The sequence below is a fragment of the Rhizopus delemar genome, genomic scaffold (genome assembly GCF_000149305.1).
Source record: "Rhizopus delemar RA 99-880 supercont3.5 genomic scaffold, whole genome shotgun sequence".
NCBI lineage: Eukaryota > Fungi > Mucoromycota > Mucoromycetes > Mucorales > Rhizopodaceae > Rhizopus > Rhizopus delemar.
Genome location: NW_027137831.1, coordinates 458,542 through 482,518, shown reverse-complemented (window position 1 = coordinate 482,518; position 23,977 = coordinate 458,542). Strand labels below are relative to the sequence as shown.

The following is a 23,977-nucleotide window of genomic DNA, read 5'->3' as shown; positions in this document are numbered from 1 at the left end:
ACTAACTTAAAAGAGTTAATGCGATTGCTAAAAAAAAGGAGTAAAAAAAAAAAAAAAAAAAAAAAAAAAACAGAGAATCCAGAGAATGATGTCTGTTATATATTTTAAAGTACTAGGCTATTCAGTGTAACAAGAAGTAGATGATTTCAACAAAAGCTATATTTATTTGTATTGCTATTTACAAATTAAAAAAAGCATACTTACTAATTTCTGCAAGTTTTTAGTTCATTAAGTTCTCGAAAAGTTAATTAAGTTTGTGCAAAGAGGAATCAATTAATCAGATTATCTGCAAGTTGAGCGTGAATCATTCATAATACAATTGATATATCGAATCGTTACTATAGCATACATATTTTGAGATTAAAGACTGTATGATGCTACACAGTTCAGTTAGCAACCCTTGCTTTTCAATTTGTGCATGAAACCAATATTAGCAAAACAAAGATGCGGATTGACATTAATCTTAGTTTATTAAATTGTAATCTTTTAAACTGGTTTGAATAAAATCGTTAACAAGTGGCAAAAGTAATCAATCTGATGGATGTAAGTGAGTTAAATCCTTTTTTGAATAACATGTGTGCATTTTATATGTATGCAGTTTCTCTTGAGATCGGAACCTATAAATGTGCATGGTAATTCCAAAGTATTTTATGACCTTTTATTCAAGAAGTGTAAGTATTTTAGCAACCAGTGAATATATATCTAAAGACCTTAATACGTTAGTTACAAGCAACAATGAACTCTTTAATAGCTCGCAGTCTCAGGTCGCAATCTTTAAAGGAACTGGTTAGGTCAAATGTGTTTAAAAGATATACTACAACTTCTTTGAGCGTTGCAGCTTTAATGAATGTCGACAATCGCTTGAGAGTTAAAGAAGATCAATATAGTGATAATTACAGTTCACCTATTCAACAGCCTTACAGAAATGTACTGGAGTTGTTGGCGGAAAGGACTGAGAAGGATTTCTCTAATCCACATATGCTTTCGGGAGATCTTCAAGGCAAGTTTATGTGCCAGTTAATCAAATTTTTCAAGCCAAAAAATGTTCTTGAAATTGGTAGTTTCACAGGTTACTCTGCTATTGCTATGGGGTCTTGTCTCCTACCCGATGCGAAATTGATGACTTTGGAGATGGATCCTAAATGCGTTAAGGTGGCTAGAGAATATATTGAAATGGCTCAATTGCAAGACAAGGTTTTTGTCAAGGAAGGACCTGCTTTGGACAGGTATACGGCAATGGTTTATAAAAAAGGAAACTAACAATGATATTAAGCCTTGGTGCTCTAATTAAAGAATCACCTAGCTTGAAATATGATTTTATATTTTTGGGTAAACGACTAATGCAGAAAAGATGATGTAACAGAAATAATGCAATCATTTATTGAATAGATGCCGACAAGGGAAATTATAAAAACTACTATGAATTGATTATGAAGTATGATTTGTTATCTAATCATGGTGTTCTAATTGCTGATAATAGTACTTTATAAACCTATGAATCTATAAAAATATTTATTTAATCTTTAATTATAGCCTTATTTTATGGTCTGGTACACCGCCATGTCGGTTTTGAGAAAGAGATTAATCCACAACTTGGAATCCCAAAAAACAAGAAGGAAGAAGCAGCAAAAGTTCATGATTTTAATGAATTCGTCTTCAACGATCCAAGAGTTGAAGTTCTTATGCTTCCTTTATTTGATGGTTTATCCATTATTTATAAAAACAAAGGCTTCTAAACAGCCAATAAACAAGCAAATGCATACTATTGCTGTTATTACTTTTATTCGTAGCATTTCTTTGTATATATGCTTAAGCATCACAGCCAAAGCGAAAGAAGAAAAGAAACCACAGGCTTATTTTATTTGTGAGCAGCTAGAGTTAGTTTATATACACTAATTTTAGTGTTACTTGTGTATTTATGTGTCCTTCTACCAAGGTGATACTCCACCTTACAAATCTACCTTCCATGCAAGAACGTGCCCACATTCTCCAATCTCAATTCCTTCTTCGCTCCTTTACGCTTCCAAAGGATACCCTACTCTCTCGCTTATTGTGCTATATTCGTCATTCTAATAGTCATTCACAATGGTATGCACTCTCAAAGTCACCTTTATGGAAAGAATGCCTCCTCCACCTTGAATCCTTAGACAAGCGAACTCTAAAAAAAATCCAGTTACAGTTTCGACAAAATAATCCCTGCCAAAATCACTCCTCCCGTAACTCTACACTCCTTTCTCAATGTCGCCCGGTTATTTTGTTGGATCCTATATTGTAGCAATCAATGATCAGAATAGAACGAAGCCACTGTGTGTGTTTGTGTCTCGGAGGGCTGCTTAGAGGTACATGCAGATCATGCCCTTTCCATCCTTCACAGATACATACAGAATCTTATTCTATTCATTGTTTTAATATGCATCGCCAACTACAATTTCCTGAAACAATATTAGATTCTCTGTCCTTCCTTCTGAGCAAATTACCTCACCGAACACCTCATTCCTTTCAAGCAGCCCTTCCTTTGTTTTTTTCGATGGCCTTCTATCCGTACCATCCTACATGAGCTCGACTACCTATGCGATGACAAAACTCCACCTTCACCGCCATCCTATAGTGAGCAAAGACCCCTCGACTGGCTTCTCAATGTCTTCCGCTGGCATTTCTTACATGTATCACCACTTCTTCCCATACCTTTTTACCCTTGACCTCATACGTAGCTTTTAGCTTCCACTCATTTTCTTTTGATCTGACCCGGGCGAAAACGATGAAAATTAAGTCATCACGTGCTCATTTGGGGTTTAATTTTATATGTAAAGAAAGTCAATGTTTAAACGTATTTATACGTCCGGTCCTCAATGCCAACAACTCCAAGATTACTTTTTATCGAGCAGAATGAAATAAGGTATATTAGAAGCCAAAGAGAATTTGTACTGATGTCGCTGCTGCTTGAGTTTGAGAGGTACGAATTTTAAGGGGAGGGGGTTTATTTCTAGTGATTTACAAGGAATTTGAATAGTTTGCGTGGAGACATGATCAGTTTTGTACAATAGCAGATTCTTTATAGTTAAAATGAAGAATCGAATTAGGTACAAGTGAAAGGAATTGATAGTGAATTGCTATTTATTATGATAATTTTTATGGCCAAACATCACAATCATCTTCTGTCAAATTGATATCTATCACATCTTGATCAGTAGAATACTGTTGAGATATCCTTCTTTCTCTTTTCTCGAGACTGTCACTTTTATGACATTCATAACCTGCATTCCTTTGATATTCAGTGACAAATAATTCATCGTTCCATTGAAAACCTTGATGTCTAGACATGACAACTGTTGGGCATGGTCCATAATCCATCATACCATAATTGTATATATTTTTATCATAAACTCGGAACTCATAGTCTTTATCTAAGCTGTTCAAGTGTGTCTTTATTATCTTTTTACTTTTATCTTTTCCCATTTTTAATATAAAAAATAAATAAAAAGAGAAAAAGAAAAAGTTTGCATAAAAAAAGCTAAATTGAAACTATTAAAATCCCGATGATTTAAGTGCCACTTTGTTTACCATCCAAGTTTAAAGGAAGCAACATGCACAGTGATAAGCTATATATTTAACAAGATATAATATACGCTATACCATCAGTGGATTTATAAACAAAAAAAAATCAAGTGGGTTATAATGATATGGTTGTAGCTTTGTGCATTGTAACCATATCTTTTCGATCTGCTATTTATCACACTCTAAATCCTCTTTTTCTTTAGTCAAATAAACTCCGAACCAAGTCTTTTATATTAGTCACACCAAGAACTTTAAGGGGAAAGCGGTCCCTTTTTAAGGGAGTTCTTTTCTTGCTAGATTGTTATCATAAAACAATAAAATAAAACAGACAAAAAGAAAAACTAGCTTATTCACATGAATTATATTGTCTTTTTAATATCATTTTTATGTATTGGATGAAAATAATTCAAATGATTACACAAATATTTCACAGTGTTTACTTAAAAAAAGGGGGGGGGGAAGAGAACCTCGGATCACGGATATGAATTGCTATAAACTGTATTTCACCCAAAGAAGAAAAAGAAAGAGGAAGAAAAAAAAATAGGTCTCTTTTATAAAAGATAAACTGGATGAATTTCAAAGAACTATGAAGGCATGAGTAAAGTTGATTTGATAAAAGGTTCAAAATTAACTATCTGAGATAAAGATGACATAATTCTCATTCTCTCATTGTAAAGAATTAGCGAAAATAAACCTTGCATGTTTGCTTTTACTTTCTTTTTATTATTTCTCACAGACACAGCTCCATAGATACAGATTAAATAATGCAATGTTTTGAGTACATATCAGTGTTATCCACATAGAGCTCTCTCTTTTTTTTTTGTATGAAGAGTTTATTCTAGTGCTGCCTCCAAGCAAGCACTATTACAAAATAAAGAAAATTACAACATTAAAATAACTATTACGATAATGAATTGCAATATTTCTTCATTTCTTAACCATGTAAATTTTCATTATGAATTCATCTATAGTACTGTGGTTCCTGCTGTTGCTTCATTTGGCCAAACAGGTGTTTCTTCAAAAGAATATTTCCATTGTAATCTCCATAAACTCAAATCCCCATAAGCAAGTAGATGAAAGGTATCAAGTTCTCAACGCGACAATGTTTTGATTGTTGTTTGAAGTGGTCAATATATTTGATTGATGTCTTTTTTTATTATTATTTATAAACAACGTGTGCACTTCTTGCTTTTTTTTTTCTCTCCTTTTCCAATTACCAATTTGTTTCACAGACATTCAAAATGACTATGCAATTTTTTTTTATAAAGATAGTCAAGGACGTGTTGTTGATGAAGAGCTATTTGCTATCGAAACAATAAGTTCTCGTAGTCAATAGCTAATGAATAAACCTCCAGAAAGACCTATTTCTACAATGCATCCAGCTGCAGATGAAAGAAATGGTAAAGATGTTGATATGAATTTATGCAAAAAGCGACGATACACATTTTACTCTTACGACAGGAAAACTGAATTTTTTCATTTATTTTTTAGCAAGTGGGCAAGTACTTCTGCTGCAGCAAAACGATTAGGTATTCATGTTAGAGTAGCTCGGCGATGGGTAAAACGCTATGGCGAAGATCCTGAAAGCATTTTAGAAAAGAAGAAAAAATCAGATTGTCATCGTATTCTAGGAGAAGAGCATGAACATTTTCTTTTAAATTACATTGATGAGAACCCTTTTGTTGTTTTAACTGATGGAGCATTTATTGTAGGGTTTTGTAGGTCTCAACTTTTTCTCGTAGTACTGTTTACAACTTTATGACAACTCGGTGCAACCTATCCATTAAGCAAGCACAGTTTCAAAATGTGGAAAGGAACGGCGAGGAAAAGGTTCAGCAAAGGTACGATTGGGTCAAAAGTGGCAACAAACTGACCTAGAATTCACAACTAATTGTGCCTTTTTTGATGAATCAGACTTTCACATTAACTTGAAATGAGGTATGGCTTGGCTAAAGAAGGGAACCCCTACAATATTTACAATGCTTACGGCCAAAGCAAATGCAACATTGATTTTAGGTGCAATATCTGTAACTGTGAAGTATTTTAAGTATAAAAATATGAAGAATTAACGAGACCGAACAATCGTTCTAAAGTCCAATACGTTTATTAAAAAAAGATTTCAAGGCTATCTATATTACTTTAAGCAAGACCTGAGATTAGTTGACAAAAGATAGTTACGACCGATATGATTTGACGTAAGAAAAATTTGATAAACTGATGCTAGTAATAAACTGCCTAGATATTAATTGAAACATATTATTCAGGATAATTACTAATTATCAGGATCCATCTTTATTTAACCTCATTTGTAAAAGATTTAGTCCAGAATGATAAGACTGTATCTTCCAAGGAGCGAGGAAAGGTGCGTTGGCCAATGTCTTGCATGAGATACATTCCAGCGTGTCGTAAGCGTGCCAAGAAAAACGTTATGTTGAACCCATGGATTTGGAAGGTCAAAGCGGCTTGCATCATATTGCTATCAGTAGCATCTTTGGCGAGTGTTGCCAAGCGCAGAAGATCGTGGCACAGAGAATGGTTTTTGGTTGTGGGATATGCTAGCTTTACTTCGCCAAATCCTAGGCTTGGCCCAAAATCATGCGGGTGTATCTTGGAAATAGTTGCATCAGGGCGTCTATCTCCACTTTCAGCGCTTATCACATTCGACCATCGCAATAAAACCTTTCTGTCGGGATCAGATAGCAAAGAGGATAAGATGGGGTCAAAATACATAGTAAAAAGTTCACATTCACTAATGCATTTCTTGTTCTTGATGGCAATTAGGGGAAATTTGCGCATTCTATAAAAATGTTTAGTTTCTAACATGGTTACAACTCACTTGGCTAGTGCATAAAAGAAGGATATTAGACAAGGATAAAAGCCCACGTACAAAAGATTCGACAAAGAGCAACTGTTTGTTAGTCATTCTGGTGACAGCTTGTTGAAATTTTGTGAATAATTCTGGCTACGTTCGTGCCCTGGAATATCCATGGCTCCAAAGGGGTAGTATTTTTCACATTATCCGTCATGGTGTCAGTAGCAGCGAAAATGATATCTTGGTGGTCAATTGCTGTAGTATCAGCTGTTCCTACTGTATCAGTTATGGTGCTTGTGGTATGAGATATGGGTGCCATGGTATCAGAAGTTGCTGTAGAAGTGGGAGTAGTGAAAGTGATTGCTGTGGTTTCTTGCCGAATAACGCTTTGTACATATTCAGCACAGCTGTCATGTGTATCAAGTTGGGTTCTTCGTCGCGACCTTTCTAGCCAATAGAGCTTGTACTCTTCTGACTGCTTGAAGAGGGTTAATTCGGACTCCAAACGCTCTGTTTCACTTGATAAATGACGCGTATTGATTATGTTTTTGCACCGTGTAAAGACGTAGCGTTTGTCCAATAAACCAAATTCATCTGCAAAAGATTTCAGTGTTAAAGTAACCTTGTTATTCATACACCACTGAATGTCATTGGCTAGAATGCGTTGCTTCTTTTTTACTAGTGGTGTCAAATCTGTAGATTTCTTCTTATTTCTAGGCGTAAACAAAAACGGATAATGTGGAAAGGGAAAGCAAAAGGGTTCATGACGGCGGCGGACCTACGATCGTAAGTAGACTTGTCAGTAGCAGATCCAATAATAAAAATGCACGCTCACCGTGCCTTACCTCTCTTCTCACTGAATTAGTCTAGATCACTATTGACAACTTTTCTTACTCTTTCACATCTCAACCAAACCAACAACAACAAAAAGAAAAGAAAAAAAATATATTTATATATTATTGCATATACTTTTAACATTGAAAAACCCAAAAACAACTATCGTGACTTGATTATATCGTCACATCAATAAACTTAAGCTTTGCCTCCTTATAAAAAATAAAGATGCACAAGCCAAATTTAGAAAAAATACGATTCCCAAACAAAATCATGTATCGTCAACCTCAACCCAAAATCTGAATAGTAAACGATCATGCCTTTGAGCTTCCATGTTAGTGTAGTAGACTTTAAATGATGTCTTAAAATAGTGTACTCTATACTGAAATTATTGATTAAAAAAGAGCCTTTTAATACCTCTTGTGATTTAAAATGATGTATTTGGGAGTACAAATTCTCATGTGTGCAATTAGCAAAGCCTTAAGTAGAATCATTTAATTGGTTCAGTCTACAAACAAAAAGTAATCATTCACAGCAGCGATTTTTTTTTTTTTTTTTTTTTTTTGCTAATAAAAGTGAGAATAGCATGTCATCTAAATTGCTCTTTTCTAACAAGAGAAAATAGATAGGGAGATGTAACAACTACACTTTATCCTAATTCTTTAAGCAAAAAGAATGTAAAAGAAAATATGCAATAAAGGAAATATTTGCTGCTGTTTCTGCAGCATCATTACATACAGCCTGTGTCGTGTTTTTGAAACTTTAGCTGATCTCATCAAATAATAGATTAGGTTTTTGTATCTTTGATTTCTGTATTTGTTGCATTTCTTGAATTATCCCAACTGTCCAACTTGCACTTCTCCTAGGCTTAGAACTTTTTGTATATGGCATGCATGGCATAAATAAGAGTGGAAATAATAGACTGTGTTTTGCTTAATATATGAATAGTACTTGTGAACCTAGAATGGCTTTTATGTACCTGTTATGTTTGTCTAAGCAGAATCAATTTTTATTGAATGAATGAATGGTGAGAATAGAATGCTTTACCAGCATCAGATCAGATTATATTACTTGTCTAATGCAGATGATCAGCAGTTGACCACTTCTACATGAAAATGAAGCACTTAGAATGTAGTAATAACAGCATAAAATTCATTAAACTCGGTAATTAGATGAAGAATAGATTGAATCACTTGGTCAACAGATATGTCTCGACTGCCGTACTTGCTAATCTGTTCATGTAGTATATATCTTGTGTAATTTAGCTCATTTGGGCCTGTTCTTCATGCTTGTTTCCGAGCTTAAAATATCACTGATTACAGCTGTAATAAATGAACTTGGAATGCGAATCATGTTGTGTTAGACTTGAATCGCATGAAAAAAATATTTATTCTTTTTTTAGACAAACCTTTATTCGTGTGTATAAATTATTATGACAGAGAAAAAAAAGAATGCTATAAACCAATAATGTCTCACTAAACATGCATTTTATTAATGCAACACACAAAAACTATCAAGTAAAAATAAATTTAATGTCCGATATAAAATATTCTATAATTGGATAATTTCCCTCTACTTCTTTCTTTCTTTCTTTATTCAAAATAACAATGATATTTTCAAAAGTATTTAAATCGAATCCTATCCAAACTTTTGAAATAAGTATTTGGTCTGGAAACGAAGGTAATTCTGTTGCTTATGGACCAGGATCTATTATAAATGGTAAAAAAAATGCATATTTAAATAAAATAATTGCTTATTCTATGATATGCAGGGAATGTAAAATTATATTTGGATAAGCCTGTACAAGCAAAATATATCAAAGTCATTTTTACTTGTGAAGAAAAGAAAGAATCTGTTACTTTATTCTCTGTTGAGTCAAATATTTGGAATAGTAAACAGGAAAGCGGTGAAGGTATATCAAAATAGATGACATAATACATAGCTAACTGTTCTTTAGAGCTTGATATCGGTACACATTTGTACTTGTTTGCTATTCAAATACCTTATAATGTAAACTATCCACCCACAATAAAAGATGATTATCTTGGACATCGTATTGAATATTCAGTACAAGGCCATATTTACTTGTCAGATGGGATGAAAAGAGCAACCAATCGTTTACCTTTGACTTATCTACCTTTGGTTACATTTGATACGAATCCTATCTCAACTGAAAAAACTATAAGGATTGAAAGAGGGGAAGAATATGTTTTAGTCTCTGCAAAACTAGTAAATCCTTATTCTTGTCCAGGTAAAGTATTGATTTCACGGATTGTTGTATTGAATTTTAAATTCCGTTTATCCTTTCAAGGCGACATTTGTAGGATCAAGCTGGAGACACAAAATCGATCATCACACAGTATACATCAAGTGAGTGTTCAATTGACCTCAACCACAACTTCAATGAAAAACAACAACGCTCCCATTGCCTCCACTGGCCCTTCTTATCATCACAAGAGACATGAAATACTAAGTGAATTACATTATGTGTCTATTCCCAAACATACACAAAATATGTCTACCACTTCAATTTGCGCAATACAAATACCAAACTCCTGTGTGCCAACTACACAAAGTCACTTTGCAAGTAAATACATTGATATCACTTATGAGATCATTGTCTTTATTCCTGCCATGGGATCATCTATCAATGAAACAAAACATATTGCCACACATCCCAACTCGATACGTCTGCCGCTTGTCATCACCACCGTTCCTTCCTCAATACCATCCATCAAAATACCCTACTCTGCTCACAATGCTACAAGCGATGCATTGCCAACCTTCATTCCTTACATTGAGTCACCTATACCGAGCCCAACGATGCCTATCTATCAGCAATGGGGACCAGGTAGTCCAGTAGATCCAGCCGAGAATGATGAACATGTCTATCCTTCAAGTCCTATCGAAGATGTCTCTGGCCATTTGATGGTGCCCCCATCTACTTCACCAGCAAGATCACTTTCAGTAAATAGTGCGTAAACTCTTTTGATCCAAGCCATTCTCTTTTTCTTTTTTAATTACAATAAAAAAAAGTCTTCATTTACCATAAATGTATTTATTCCAAAAAGATACAAGAAAAAAAAAGGGGGGGTTGACATGATTGCTACAGAGTTTGTAATACATAACATGATAAAATCAAATTTTTTTTGGCTTTTTTTTTTATGGGTAATCATGTCAAAAGATAATCAGTTAAAAGTTCTTTCTTTTAATTGCTGGTACAAAAGAAAAAGGCTCTACTTTTTGTGTTCAACAACTTAACTTCATAACACAGGGGACTTCTTTATATATCTAAGCATCGACGATTTAGAATTGAAGCAATAGCCGAATTTTTAAGCAAACAAGATTATGACATTATTGGATTACAAGAACTTTGGGTACAGAGTGATTTTGACCATGTCAAAGAAAAGCTTCAACCCATTCTTCCTTTTGCAAAATACTTCTACAGGTTTTTATTTAAAAAAAAAAGTAGCAAAACACAAACAATAACACTCTTTACTGGCTAGTGGCACTTTTGGAAGTGGACTTGCTATTTTTTCTCGTTTTCCAATTTTATCCAGTTCTTTCCACAAATATACACTCAATGGAAAACCACTTCAGATATTTCATGGTGATTATTATGTGGGCAAAGGGGTCGCTGCTGTTACCTTGGAACATCCTCAGCTGGGTTGTGTTGACGTGTTTAATACTCACTTACATGCTGGGTATGGAGATCGATATAAAGCACACAGGGCAACAGAGTGTTGGGAATTGGCCAAGCTACTAAGGTCCTCTGCAGCGGCCGGAAGACAAGTCATTCTGGTAACAAAAGAGTAGAGTCACTGTTGATACAGAGATGTAATTGACGTTAAATAGACAGGAGATTTTAATAGTGTGCCTCACTCTTTAAATTATTTCTTGATTCGAGATTATGGGCTTGTCACTGACGCATGGCCACAAAACAACGACCCTGGATTTACCTGTAACTCGCCATTTAATACCTTTTCTCGCTATTATCGAAAAGGAAATGTAAATGGAGGAAAGAGGTTGGATTATATCTTTTATAGACAGACGCCTCAATTAACCTGCGTTGATTCCAAATTGGTCATGACTGACTTCATTCCTGGGCACGACATGAGTTACTCGGATCATTTTGGAGTTGTATCCTTATTCAGTATGAATGAATATGAGCAGATGGAAACTTGTGATGATTTGCAATTAGAAACCATCGATGCCTTACTTGATCTCTTAATACAAGAGCACACATGGGCCAAGCGAGATTCAAACAGGCTATTAGGCTGTATGTTGGTTTGTGTCTTGCTTGTGGTTGCTCTCTTTGTGATAACGATTGTATTACCTACTCTATTCCGACTTTATCCTCAAGGATACCTTGCTACTGTCTTAGTGCCCATTTTTTGTAATTTATTGATGGTTCTTCTTTCTTCGATCGCCTGTTTCTGTTTAGTTGTCGGATTAGTATTTGGGTATGCAGAGCAAAGAACCATGCTGGAATTTATAGAAGAAATCAAATTATTTAAACAAAAGCTCATTTAATAATATTCATTTATTTCTAATATTCATGAAAATGAATGTCACTGACAAGTTCCCAAGATTGTATGGATCGACAATGAATGGAAATCATACCAACTTTAAGATCCCTTTGCCAACACACTTTATTGTTTAATGCTACATTATCATCAAAATAAGCTTGTGCTATCTTGGATCGTTTTGTATTTAATTTTTGACGCTTATCCTTTTGAGGGGCATAATACCACCTTGTCATGGTTGTACTAAAAATCTTTAATAATTTGATATTTGTCTGTGATGGCAATAAGCGAACGCCACTCAGTATGACTGATTTTAAATCATTCGCAGGCATATCCAAATACACACAATTTCCTTTTGTCGTTTGCTGTTGTTCGACATCATAAAGTGACACGTATTTCAGAAAAGGGCATTGTATACTCAAACAGCGAAAGAAATCAGAAGAAAAGGAAACCGAACTAAGATAAATTGACTGGAGTTTGCAAGGCCTTCTTTGTTTGTTGCCCTTGCAGTGAACTTGAGCCGATCGAATGGTCAAATGGTCTAATGATTGACAGTAATCGAGAATATTGTCAACATCACATTTAAACAAAGGATGACTGCAGTGTAAGACGAGCTCTGTTAGCTGCGTGAAGCTTGAGAGTGGATGGATGATGCACAAGATGTCACGATCTGTTTCGATCACTTCTGTGCCTAGACTGCTTACTAGATGACTGGCATGTCGTGACAAGAGATCAAACACCCTCTGACGTGACACGAGCTGATAATGGGTCATGATTTTTATTTCCTTTAGTGATGACAAGGATAAAAGTGTTTCGAAAAAGGATTGTCCCAAGTAGTGGTTGCATGTGTGACTATCCAGTTGAAGGAACTCAAGATGCGGACAGTGTTTGAGTAAAAGAGAGAGCAGGTCCGGTCGTGCTTGTTTGTGTTGATGAGGAAGGATACTGTCGATGTTTAATCGTTTCAATTGAGGGTATTTATGAGCCGAATAATAAATCCATGATGGTGGGATGTTGGCCTTTAGTGTTAATTGCTGCAGTGTATATGCTTGACCTCTGATGACAACATCCGATGGGATGAGCTCTACTGAGCCAGAGATTTCAAGCGTCGCTAGCTGAGGCAGCGCTTCATAAAGTGCTTCCATGTGGTGCAAGTTGAAAGAGATCATGGATAGATGACTTAGAATTAATCCTTTTAGTTGAGAAAGTTGTTGCAGCATTGGTATCAGCATGCCTCGCGTCTGCAGATCAGCTACCCACTTGCCTTGCAGTGTCAAACTAGTCAGGCTTCTGAGCCCCAACAGACGAGTCGTGACTATCAGTGATGTGCATGGAGGTAAGGTTTGCAAATACTGCATATTTGCTATTGTTGATGTATTGATGTATCTCCAGATAGTTTCGTCAAAATCTAAGGTCTCTAGAAATGGACAGTAGATGCCTAGCTGTTCGAGTTGCCTTGTTGTGATACCTACTCTATTACAACGACTTAAATAAATGGCTTGGACGTGTTGGCCCTTTTCTTTTGAAAGTGATTGAATGAACATTTTAAGTTGAGTTTTGTGATGAATGTAGACCTTTCTATAAAGTGCTTGTTGAAATGCAAGATACCAAGGATAGCAGACAGTAAGGCATCGATATTGTTGATTGTTGGTTAAATAACAACTAATGTTTTTTAAAATTTCTTGTGGAAGATTCATAAAGAAAATGAATGTTATTCAGAACACGACCAAAGAAAAAAAAAGGGGGGAAAGGGGCAGGAAACAATGGATGCATTGATAAATTTATGTTGTACATTGAAGCCACATTTTATTTAATGTGACCTTACATAATATTCGAATCCATTCAAGTAAAATAAATGGGGTTTTCTTGCAAACCTAATTTGATGCATTGCTTGAAGAAATCTCTTGTTTATCGGAAATATACTAAAAAAGAAATATTTTTTCTTGTTGGAAACTGAGATAATATAAATTCTCTCTCCCTCTTTTTATTATAACATGTATCATTGATCTTTTTGGGTTGTAAGCTAAGTTAATCCAATTAAATCATTAAAAAAACATGTCCTAGAATCATTATCATAAAGACGTACAAATTTTCATTTTTATAGTATTTTAGAAAAGAGTATAAAAACAGCGTTTGCTCCATCTTTTATCGTTTTCTTTCATCTTTTGTTTTCTTTACCTCTTTAGTTCCTGAGAGCCATTTTGTTGTATTTAAATGATATTTGTTGTGAATATTTTACATAGTTTGGTCTTTGTACGATTGATTTTATTTGGATCAGCTGCTCCTTCTTGTGATTCTTCTATATATTGTGATGGACTTGTATTAAAAACGGTGCAATTAGCAAAGATATTTTCTGACTCAAAAACATTTGTAGACATGGTAAATAAGCAGTTTTACATACACCACTTCTCTCTTTCTGATACATTGTTTATGAAAAGCCAACATCGAAACCAGAAGACTCTGTCCTCAAAGCATTTTATGCTCTGGGAGGCACAAATGCCACTGTAGATCAAATCAAACAATTTGTAAAGGAAAACTTTTTGGAGGCAGGTACAGAAGTCAAGATGCTGAGAGACGTAACGGTTCAAAAGGTGGAATGGATAGACGGCATTCAAGATCAAGTCTATCAAGGATGGATGGATCATTTGAATAATGCATGGAGAAACTTGACTTTTGTGTTTGATAATAGTGTCTTATGTAAAGGCTGCGTGTCGAGCACATTACCTGTGAAGCGTCCATTTGTTGTACCCGGCGGTCGTTTTCGTGAATTTTATTATTGGTAAGCAAGGTATGATAGATAATAACATCCATTAAACAAGAATCATTATTTAGGGATTCATTTTTTGTTATCAAAGGTCTCTTGTTGAGTGAACAAATTGGTTTAGCCAGAGACATGATTGAAAATTTTTTCGATTTTATTGACCTGTATGGCTTTATGCGTAAGAACATTTGTTCTTTGTTTACAATTCATAACTTAACACCTTTTGTTCAGCCAATGGTGCTAGAATTTATTATCTGAACCGTTCCCAACCCCCATTCTTGAGTTTGATGGTAAAGATTTATTATGAAAAGACAAGAGACAAAGACTTTATGATACACGCCTTGCCTTATTTGGATAAGGAATATCACTTTTGGATGTCCAATAGCACCATCCAGATTAAGGATCCCAAGAACCCTAAGAAGACATACATATTAAACCATTACACAACACAGAACAAATCACCGCGTCCAGAGTCTTATGTAGAGGACTACAACGCTGTCAATCAAAGTTATTCTACTTCCATCAAGGACCGAATGTATGCCGATATTGCTGCTGGAGCAGAGACTGGATGGGACTATTCTTCTCGCTGGACAATCAATAAAGTAGCATCACCTCATCAGATGGCAAGTTATGAAATGTTACGTACAATTAATACACAAAACATTATTCCCATTGATCTCAACTCACTCTTGTGGAGTATGGAACATAATCTCTCAAAATGGCATAAATTATTTACTAGCAACAAGAAGAAATCCATCTATTATGCTCAACAAGCCAGAAACCGATTGAAGGCGATAGATCGACTGATGTGGAATGATAAAGACTGTAGCTTTTACGATTTCAACCTAACGAGTCGTGCACAAAACGCAGAGTACACACCTGCCAATCTGTATCCATTCTGGCTTGATGCTATACCTGAACATTTGTTGAGCAATAAAACCAAATTATCACATACCATGGATGAAACAGAAAGGTCCTTACGCAAATATCCTGGGATACTGACCACATCTTATCACAACACGACAATGCAGTGGGATTGGCCTAATGGATGGCCTCCTTTAACCTTCATTGCTATTCAAAGCTTTCAGAACATCAACCGAATCTTGAACTCTCAACTTAATACATCGGAAGCATACAAGACTGGTTGCAATACCTCTTTTGACCATCTGGAACAAGCTCTGGCTGATCGATATGCGGCCTCGGCCTACTGTGGGTGGCACAAGACGGGGGGTTCACCCTTTGAGAAGACTATGGATGATGGACATATGTTTGAGAAATTTGATGTGAATTCGATTGGAAATATTGGAGGGCAAGGTGAATACATACCTCAGATTGGGTTTGGGTGGACGAATGGAGTGGCCATGTGGATTCTTGATACATTCAGGAACCTCAAAGCTCCTAGAGATTGTATGCAGATGATTACTATAGACATCTAAAAAGAAAAAGCATCTCTCACATTAACCGTTTTTTCTTATTAGAACACTTTATTTATTAAACAATGCTTTTTTTTTATAAACACTTCAATTACTCATTATCAATAATTGATCTGACTTGAGCAAATAAGGCGCCTAGAAACACTGCATGTTCATTTAAGCCTTTAAATAAAATATCTTGTTTAAACGTAATTTTCAAAAGTCACCAACGACTTACAAAACCCCATTCCATTCATTGCTTGGCTATGCATCAGCTTCTACAAATGTCAGCAGCCATTGTGAATCCATTGCTGTTCCTTTTTAAACATTTTGCCTACTCGTCATTTTCATTCCTCCTCTAGTATGACTTCTTAATCCCTTCACTGGCCGGATATATGTACCATCCTTCATGAATTTGACATCCTGTGTCATGGTAAGATACCTCCACCGTTATTTAACCCAGGACAACGATGCCTTGATTGGCTTCCACAATTATAACCACCAATCTACTTTTTCCTTATTCACTCTCTTCCCTTTCCTTTTTTCCTTTGTCCCCTAAAGGTTTTCGGTTTAACATGATTTGATCTAGCCCAGGCGGCCACTTAAAAATTTTTATCTTTTTAAGCGTAATTTTCAAAAATAAAAAAGCAGCATATCTGGACGGCTTTTCCTACTAAATTTTGACTGGCTTTTTCTGGACAAAATGAAAGCTTTCATTTTTTTTTTTTTTCCTTTCTTTCATAAAAAAAAACTTTAATATATAATGGCATTCGAAGGACGTGGTGGTAATCGTGGAGGTAGAGGTGGCAGCCGTGGTGGATTCGGTAAGATGACATAATGCTTATCGACTTTTTTTTTTTGGAAATTAATGCAATTCTAATTAGGTGGTGGTCGTGGTGGTGCTTCCCGAGGTGGCGGTCGTGGTGGTGGCCGCGGTGGAGGCCGTGGTGGATTCGGTACGATGAAATAACTATTCAATACTATTTTTCAAAACTCACATTTTTGCAACTAGGAGGAGGCCGTGGTGGAGGCCGTGGTGGTGGTCGTGGCGGACCTCGTGGTGGTGCCAGAGGTGGCCGTGGAGGCCGTGGTGGTGCTGCCGGAGGCGCTAGAGGTGGTGCTAAGGTCATCGTTGAACCTCACAGACATGCTGGTATCTTTGTTGCTCGTGGAAAGGAAGATCTTTTAGTTACCAAGAACCTTGTTCCCGGTGAATCCGTTTACGGTGAAAAGCGTATTTCTATTGATGGACCTGAGGGTACAAAGATCGAATACCGCGTATGGAATCCTTTCAGATCCAAGTTAGCTGCTGCTGTTCTTGGTGGTGTTGATCACATTCACATTGCACCTGGTAAGAAGGTGCTTTACCTTGGTGCTGCCTCTGGTACCTCTGTCTCTCACGTTGCCGATGTCGTTGGACCTGAAGGTGCTGTCTATGCTGTCGAATTCTCTCATCGTCCCGGCCGTGATTTGATCAACATGGCAAAGAAGAGAACCAACGTTGTTCCTATCATTGAAGATGCTCGTCATCCCCAAAAATACCGTATGCTCGTCCCTATGGTCGATGTCATCTTTGCTGATGTTGCACAACCTGATCAAGCCCGTATTATCGCATTGAACGCTCACAACTTCTTAAAGAATGAAGGACACATTGTTATTTCTATCAAGGCCTCTTGTATTGATTCAACCGTGGATGCCGCCACTGTATTCGCTCGTGAAGTAAAGAAGCTTCAAGAAGAAAGAATTAAGCCTCAAGAACAGCTTACTCTTGAACCTTATGAAAGAGACCACGCCGTTGTTGTTGGCAAATACGTTCGTTTCAAGTAAATTAGATGATACGTTGTGCATGTGCTTTATTTAGAAACTCTTTTTATTCTTTCTGTAAATAATGTTGGGTTAAACAAAAATAACCACTTCAATAATTTTCTTGCTAAATTTTGTTCTTTTTCTTTCTCTCTTTTTTTTTTCTTTGTTAAAAATAAACAACAAATGAATTCTAGTTTTTTGGAATCCTTAATACCTGATTTATATGATGTGAATGTAAAGGCAAAAGTTTTGAAACTCTTGATTAGTTTAGAAACAAAGCAAGAAAGTAAATTGAAAGAACTGATCTATTTATTTGTTAACCACTTTATTTAGTAAATTCAGGCATTACTATTTATGAATACCTTATTGGAGACAGTACAGCATCTGCTATCCTTAATACAAGCCAAAGTAAGTCAAGTAAATGAAATGAAGCAAATGTCAAACTCACTGTTTGCCGTTCTTTTTTATTACAAGATCTAGAGATTTCACAATATTATGAAATACAACAAGGTCATACATATAACATAGAAGGATATCTGAGACTCTATTCAGATATAATAGTACCAAGCACTACTGGCCCTGAACATATCAATACCAATAATAATAGATCACTTATACAATTTAATCGAAAGCTATAGCACTATTTTTTTTTAATTCACTTTATCCCTAGATTGCTTGATATAATAAATTCCTTTTTTAGTTGTATTTTGACTCATATTTGAATGGGGAGCAAAAAAGAAAGCAAAACAGTAATTGTAGATCAAAAAAAAAAGATGGCATTAACATATTAAAGTTCAATGAAGGAGAATATACACATTTTTGCCTTCCAACAACTTTAACAATTTATTTTTATTTATTATATTATATGTTAAAGATTAAACTATTTACTATGTTCTTATACCTGAATAACAAAGAAACCATGCTTATCATGCTGAATGTTTGGCTTTTAGCTAATTATTTTAGAACAAAGATATTATACGACTGTTATTTGCATTTCTTTTTTTTTTCTTTTTTTTTTTTTTTTTTGCAAACTCCTGTAAGTTTTCCTGTTTCTTTTTAGACCAAAATAAAAAAAAATATGGAGAGTAATAAGGATGAGGCTCTAAGATGTTTATCTATTGCAAAAACCTCTTTTAGTTTAGGCGATTATTCAAAAGCATTACGATTAGCTAAAAAATCCAAGCGACTATATCCAACTACTCAAGCCGATGAGTTCCTGCTGATCATCAAGAAAAGAGCAGAAAGCGATCCCAACAAATCGCCACAACAAGATGTTAATGAAAGGAAATATAGTGCTGAGCAATTAAATTCAGTGAAAGCGGTATTAGCTTGTGGTTCGGATTATTATAAAGTTTTAGCAGTAGAAAGAACAGCAACTGATATAGATATTAAAAAGGCATACAGAAAGGTAAATAATATATGTGAGTTTGTTTACCTTTATTAAGCATTCCTTTCTGGTAACAGAAAGCACTGTTATTCCATCCTGATAAGAATAGCGCGCCTAGAGCAGATGAAGCATTTAAACGTAATAGAAAGAAAATGTTAACCATAGCTCGATTTAATATGTAAGGATAGTTGTTGCGGAAGCTTTTGAAACCTTATCCGATTCAAATAAGAGAGCAATACATGACGAAAGTGGTGGCTTAAGAAATAATAGTAGATCAACTTCATCATCAACATCTTACTATCAACCGCGTTATGCTTATAATAGAAGGAGTAGAGAAGAAGCATCACGCGAAGAACTTTTCAATATGTTTTTTGGGCGTGGGGGAGGTGGAGGTATGCGAAATTCATCATTTTCCTCTGGAAGTCAACACAGATATGCTTCAACAGAATACCAACGATATTATCAGCAACAGCAATACCAGCATCAACAACAAAGACGGTACCAATCTGAACAAATGGATGGATTATCAAGGTATTTCCCATTTATTCTCATCGTTATCGTTCTTCTCTTCTCTGCAATGATTTCAACGCTGAGTGAGCCCCTTTATACCTTTGAGCCAGCAATGTATAATACACAAAAAAGAGCTACTGTTCCAAATCACGTTAAATATTATGTGAACCCAAATACATTTGTAACAAAGTTGGGAATTGGTCAATATAAACTCAGGCAGATTGAAAGACAGATTGAAATAGATTGGGCGAGTGAACTACGGAAGAAGTGTCAAAGGGAACGAAAGCTGAAGAACTCAAGACGGTCCAAGAGTTGTGAAGAATATGAACACTTGGCTCGAAAACTCTAAATTTAATCATGGGCTTGTTTTTTTTTCTTTTCTTTTTTTTTTTTTTTTTTTGCTCAAATATTATTCTATGCTTAAATTAAATGCACTTAAACAGCTCAATCTTTTTTTTTTTTTTTCTTTTTCTTTTTTTCTTTCTTTTTATTGGACATACACTTTCTAGGACTATTTATTAAAGTAGATGAAATCAAAAGGCGTTTCTTGCAGAAAAAATGTAGTTATTGAACACAATAAGTCCATGTTTTTATTAATAGACAAGAAATTAGGATGCAGATCACTAAAAAAAACACAAACAAATAAACATATCCGTCTCACATCCTATTGGTTTCATTTAGAGCCTTTTTATGTTTATTCTGAGAAGAAAGTGATAGTGATAGATAGCTTATTTTCAAATCATAGCCTACAAGAAAACGGGGCGTTAAAGACGGCAAGCATACTCTTTCATGCTTTTACAAGTTGATATGCAATAAAAGATATTGCATCTTAAAATTCTTTTAATACGCATACAAATCCTACTATCACAAAGTAAGATAACAAAAGTAAATATATAAAAGAACGTGTCCAGGTGCTTAGCTTATAGCCAATGACCAGTCAATTGACACACGTTACAAAAAAAAAATAAAAAGCAGAGGTATGAATACATAAAAGCAAATGTAGACTATTTGTTTGCATTAATATGCTTTTGTATTAATAAATGGATACTTTATTCCTTTTTCTCCTAATCAGTGTATCAAAATACATATTTAATACAACACCATGCTTTTCATAATGATAATATTTAAAGTGGGAAGAAAGTAATTCAATTAGGCTAGATGACATTGATCATCAGATGCACCAAGGTACAGAGTGATAATTTGAATGCATGTGACATGTTATATAAACAAGTAAACATTCTATACACTTTATGTTTAAGCTTTTTCTTTCTTAAACATAATCATTTAATATGACAAAGACAACTTGTTATAATAAAGTACAAAGATTGCTTTTACATCCACCAACCTATGTTACTTATAAAGATAAAAGATTCTTAATAATCGATACACCTTCTATCAGTAATATATCGAGGTATATTAAAGTAAAGCCCCAAAATGGATTTACACTTTTCTCTCTCTCCCCTTTTGGTTTTTCTTTATGGCTCACACATAAAACTCTTAGGAGTTTGAACGCTGGAATGTTACAGACGTCGTTCGTTGTTGTAAAGCAGCTTATTCTCAAAGCATACTGACAGAAAAAGGAATACAAGTTCATGACTGGTTTTTCTCGGATGGTGAATTCCCTACAAAGATCATCATTGATGAATGGCTTAAATTGATTGACTTGAGGTTCAATGATGATAATTTAGACGAAGTGGATGTTGAAAAGACTAGCAACGATTGTAAAGAGGAAGAAAATTATCCTAAAAAGCCATGCATTGCAGCTCATTGTGTGGCCGGTTTGGGAAGGTATTTTTATTTTTTGCTTACAAAAAGAAAAAGAAATCCAATTTGAAACTATAGAGCGCCTGTCTTAATTGCTATTGCTTTGATTGAAGAAGGTATGGATCCACTAGAATCTGTCGCTTTTATAAGAAAACATAGACAAGGTGCAATAAGTAACAAGCAGTTAAAATATATTGAAAATTACAAAAGAAGAAGGCGTCATGAACACGTTGGCTGCTGCATTAGCTGAATGACTGAGTAGTATCATTTGGTTCACTTTTGATTTGGTTGTATTTCTTGTTTTTTTTTTTTTTTTTTTTAATTTACATTCATCGAGAACCCCTCTATTGTTACACTTTTAATTTAATTTAGTAGAGTTCTCTTTAACCAAATACTTAATAAATGAATTAACCACAGCTTAAATAATGTAAAATTATTTTCTGTAAACACTATTTCTTACTTTATCCTTCCATAAACATTCTTATAAAGCAACCAATTCATCTTTCTTTTCTCGTCTCGAAAAGATTTGGTTAGAAACCATCAGATCATCTTGTTAGTTCTATAATGCAGCCAACTACTCTTAATCAATCAGTGCTTTTGATCAAGATGTATATCTCTTTTTTGTTCAAAAACTGCTAGTAAAGTATTTCTATTTTTAAAACAAAGTGCACATAAGCATGTATTTAACTGATTTAATATAGTTTTTATTCACTAAATCCTTTGTGCAAAGTTAACAAAGAAAAAGAAAGAAAGAGATACGCGTTTTTCTAGACTGTTATGCTGATATTTGCCTACCTTTTCATTATATCATATATCGCATTATTTGCAGACAGTTTTATCTGCTGATATAGAAAGTCCTTATTAACAAAATAACCATTTTCTTTCATTCTTAAATACTAGAGCAAAAATTAAGGGAAAAGAAAGAATAGTTGCTTAAAATAAAAGGGCCCCTTTGAATGACCCCTAAAGGAAACTTACATTGTTTGGGTTGATATAAAATTAAGAATTGTTAGTAATAAAATGATTCGGGTTCTTGTAAAGTAGCAGTTTAATAGAAATTCAATCATTGATTGTAATTTTGACTTTCTATAAACTTTTCAAATCTAATGAATCCACTATAAGATTTTTTTTTTATATATTTTGTAACAAAGATCAAATCGAAAATGACTCATTTTCAATATCTGACTAAAATAAGCTTTCACTTTGTGTTATTTCATGCTAGCCGTCTTACCTTTGTCTCGTTTGATCTGGAATCTTGTTCTTTCATGTGGTTACACTGATACTATTATTTATTCAGGCATTCCCAAAGAGTGTATGTGACCTATTGTGATTCAGGGTACAGTTTTAAAGTAAAGCAGTGTGTATATTCATTGAAAAGAAAAGATGCTCATTAGTGATAGCATCATTAGCTCATGTACCTACCTATTTTCATTACAGGCTTACAAGGTTTGACTCAGTTTAGATGTTGTTAAAGATCATAAGCAACCATGGCTTGAAAAAATATAAAAGAACATTTCTTAAAGTCCAATGTATCATTCTTATCTCATTGATTTTAGTAGTGTTCTGAAGAGGACGTATTGCTCGTTTTTAAGAATTTGTGTTTGTCTTTATTAAAAATTTCTTTTATTTATTGATTTTGTTAATTAAGAATTCATTTTACCTTGTAGTCTATAATGAAAAAATAAGCTAGCTTGGGTGATAAGCTTATTTTGATTGGCCATATACCCTTGACAACAGTAACCAAGACTAAAAAGGTGGGGATAAACCTTGCCCAACGTTGCAAATTTCGCACGTTTTTCATGTGCAAACGCGTGCCTTATACAGAGTCCGATAGGTGACACAAACCAAGAATCTTGATTCAAAATCGTTAGTTCGAAATAGGCAAGTGCTTGTGTATGTACGAATGAATTCTGGAAAGATGTAGGGAGCATATTCTAGAGTAAACTAGTAAGGAGCTTATATGCACGGTTTGATTACAGTTGGACTCGTCATCCAATCATATTTTGCCAAGGGGAGCTTGGGTTCTTTTTTGAATTAGACACTTTCAAATCAGAGTATCGTCAGGTTAGGGGAACAATCGATAATGGCTCACACAAGTATCATGTTTCCAAAACAGGACTATCATACATTTGCACCTCAATGGTGTTTGTATGCAGGAATATGTCATATTTTATTGACGAAAATATGGGGTATAATGATATACCGTAATTACAGAAATACTCTATTGAGACAGCCCTAAAGACAAAATACAGGATGCGTGAGAAAATCATGGAGGCCTTTCTGAATAACCAAACTGCATTCTCTAGTGATTCGGTCTGGTAAGCATCCTTCTTTCAATTTATACCATCGTACTTTGTTCTTGAATACTAGCCAAAATATCTCAATAGGGTTCAGCCCTGACGAGTAATGAGGAAGACAAACGCAACGGGACCCTCCATTAGCTACGACTGCAGGCTTATCGTCAACGAAGTTGTTAACGAACTTCTTGTGCACTTCACCAAGGATAGTTCATGTTCAGTTTTTCTTTATATCATCCTCTTCAATCACGCCTTCTTGTAGATATTTCTTGCACCACAGTTGGGCTATCTATGCAGGAACTTCGAAAACACG

The 23,977-nt window shown here is 34.8% G+C and overlaps 11 protein-coding genes across 11 annotated transcripts; 6 read left to right on the top strand and 5 right to left on the bottom strand.

Annotated features, from left to right (window-relative positions):
• Window positions 1–978: 978 nt before the first annotated feature.
• On the top strand, window positions 979–1,736 carry RO3G_06923 (uncharacterized protein; the record flags this gene model as incomplete). Its single annotated transcript, XM_067661513.1, has 4 exons — window positions 979–1,226; window positions 1,274–1,329; window positions 1,390–1,479; window positions 1,534–1,736. 4 exons carry the CDS (start codon window positions 979–981, stop codon window positions 1,734–1,736), a joined length of 597 nt encoding a protein of 198 aa, XP_067517614.1.
• Window positions 1,737–3,129: 1,393 nt separating this feature from the next.
• Window positions 3,130–3,456, bottom strand: RO3G_06922 (uncharacterized protein; the record flags this gene model as incomplete). The annotated part of the gene is made up of 2 exons (XM_067661512.1): window positions 3,130–3,404; window positions 3,441–3,456. The coding sequence occupies 2 exons, from the start codon at window positions 3,454–3,456 to the stop codon at window positions 3,130–3,132; spliced, it is 291 nt and encodes a 96-aa protein (XP_067517613.1).
• Window positions 3,457–6,470: 3,014 nt separating this feature from the next.
• Window positions 6,471–7,345, bottom strand: RO3G_06921 (uncharacterized protein; the record flags this gene model as incomplete). Its single annotated transcript, XM_067661511.1, has 3 exons — window positions 6,471–7,145; window positions 7,213–7,233; window positions 7,337–7,345. The coding sequence occupies 3 exons, from the start codon at window positions 7,343–7,345 to the stop codon at window positions 6,471–6,473; spliced, it is 705 nt and encodes a 234-aa protein (XP_067517612.1).
• A 1,463-nt stretch (window positions 7,346–8,808) lies between these two features.
• RO3G_06920 (uncharacterized protein) lies at window positions 8,809–10,183 on the top strand (the record flags this gene model as incomplete). Its single annotated transcript, XM_067661510.1, has 4 exons — window positions 8,809–8,920; window positions 8,973–9,092; window positions 9,144–9,452; window positions 9,573–10,183. 4 exons carry the CDS (start codon window positions 8,809–8,811, stop codon window positions 10,181–10,183), a joined length of 1,152 nt encoding a protein of 383 aa, XP_067517611.1.
• A 661-nt stretch (window positions 10,184–10,844) lies between these two features.
• RO3G_06919 (uncharacterized protein) lies at window positions 10,845–10,998 on the bottom strand (the record flags this gene model as incomplete). The annotated part of the gene is made up of 2 exons (XM_067661509.1): window positions 10,845–10,864; window positions 10,899–10,998. The coding sequence occupies 2 exons, from the start codon at window positions 10,996–10,998 to the stop codon at window positions 10,845–10,847; spliced, it is 120 nt and encodes a 39-aa protein (XP_067517610.1).
• Window positions 10,999–11,750: 752 nt separating this feature from the next.
• Window positions 11,751–13,271, bottom strand: RO3G_06918 (uncharacterized protein; the record flags this gene model as incomplete). The annotated part of the gene is made up of 1 exon (XM_067661508.1): window positions 11,751–13,271. One exon carries the CDS (start codon window positions 13,269–13,271, stop codon window positions 11,751–11,753), a length of 1,521 nt encoding a protein of 506 aa, XP_067517609.1.
• Window positions 13,272–14,103: 832 nt separating this feature from the next.
• Window positions 14,104–15,924, top strand: RO3G_06917 (trehalase; the record flags this gene model as incomplete). The annotated part of the gene is made up of 4 exons (XM_067661507.1): window positions 14,104–14,106; window positions 14,166–14,506; window positions 14,560–14,666; window positions 14,720–15,924. 4 exons carry the CDS (start codon window positions 14,104–14,106, stop codon window positions 15,922–15,924), a joined length of 1,656 nt encoding a protein of 551 aa, XP_067517608.1.
• Window positions 15,925–16,663: 739 nt separating this feature from the next.
• Window positions 16,664–18,344, top strand: RO3G_06916 (rRNA 2'-O-methyltransferase fibrillarin; the record flags this gene model as incomplete). Its single annotated transcript, XM_067661506.1, has 5 exons — window positions 16,664–16,724; window positions 16,913–17,723; window positions 17,901–17,992; window positions 18,040–18,114; window positions 18,268–18,344. The coding sequence occupies 5 exons, from the start codon at window positions 16,664–16,666 to the stop codon at window positions 18,342–18,344; spliced, it is 1,116 nt and encodes a 371-aa protein (XP_067517607.1).
• Window positions 18,345–18,784: 440 nt separating this feature from the next.
• RO3G_06915 (uncharacterized protein) lies at window positions 18,785–19,952 on the top strand (the record flags this gene model as incomplete). Its single annotated transcript, XM_067661505.1, has 3 exons — window positions 18,785–19,114; window positions 19,259–19,271; window positions 19,327–19,952. The coding sequence occupies 3 exons, from the start codon at window positions 18,785–18,787 to the stop codon at window positions 19,950–19,952; spliced, it is 969 nt and encodes a 322-aa protein (XP_067517606.1).
• Window positions 19,953–20,892: 940 nt separating this feature from the next.
• RO3G_06914 (uncharacterized protein) lies at window positions 20,893–22,082 on the top strand (the record flags this gene model as incomplete). Its single annotated transcript, XM_067661504.1, has 4 exons — window positions 20,893–21,024; window positions 21,105–21,391; window positions 21,446–21,540; window positions 22,069–22,082. 4 exons carry the CDS (start codon window positions 20,893–20,895, stop codon window positions 22,080–22,082), a joined length of 528 nt encoding a protein of 175 aa, XP_067517605.1.
• Window positions 22,083–22,919: 837 nt separating this feature from the next.
• RO3G_06913 (uncharacterized protein) lies at window positions 22,920–23,298 on the bottom strand (the record flags this gene model as incomplete). Its single annotated transcript, XM_067661503.1, has 3 exons — window positions 22,920–22,972; window positions 23,028–23,035; window positions 23,093–23,298. The coding sequence occupies 3 exons, from the start codon at window positions 23,296–23,298 to the stop codon at window positions 22,920–22,922; spliced, it is 267 nt and encodes an 88-aa protein (XP_067517604.1).
• Window positions 23,299–23,977: the final 679 nt, after the last annotated feature.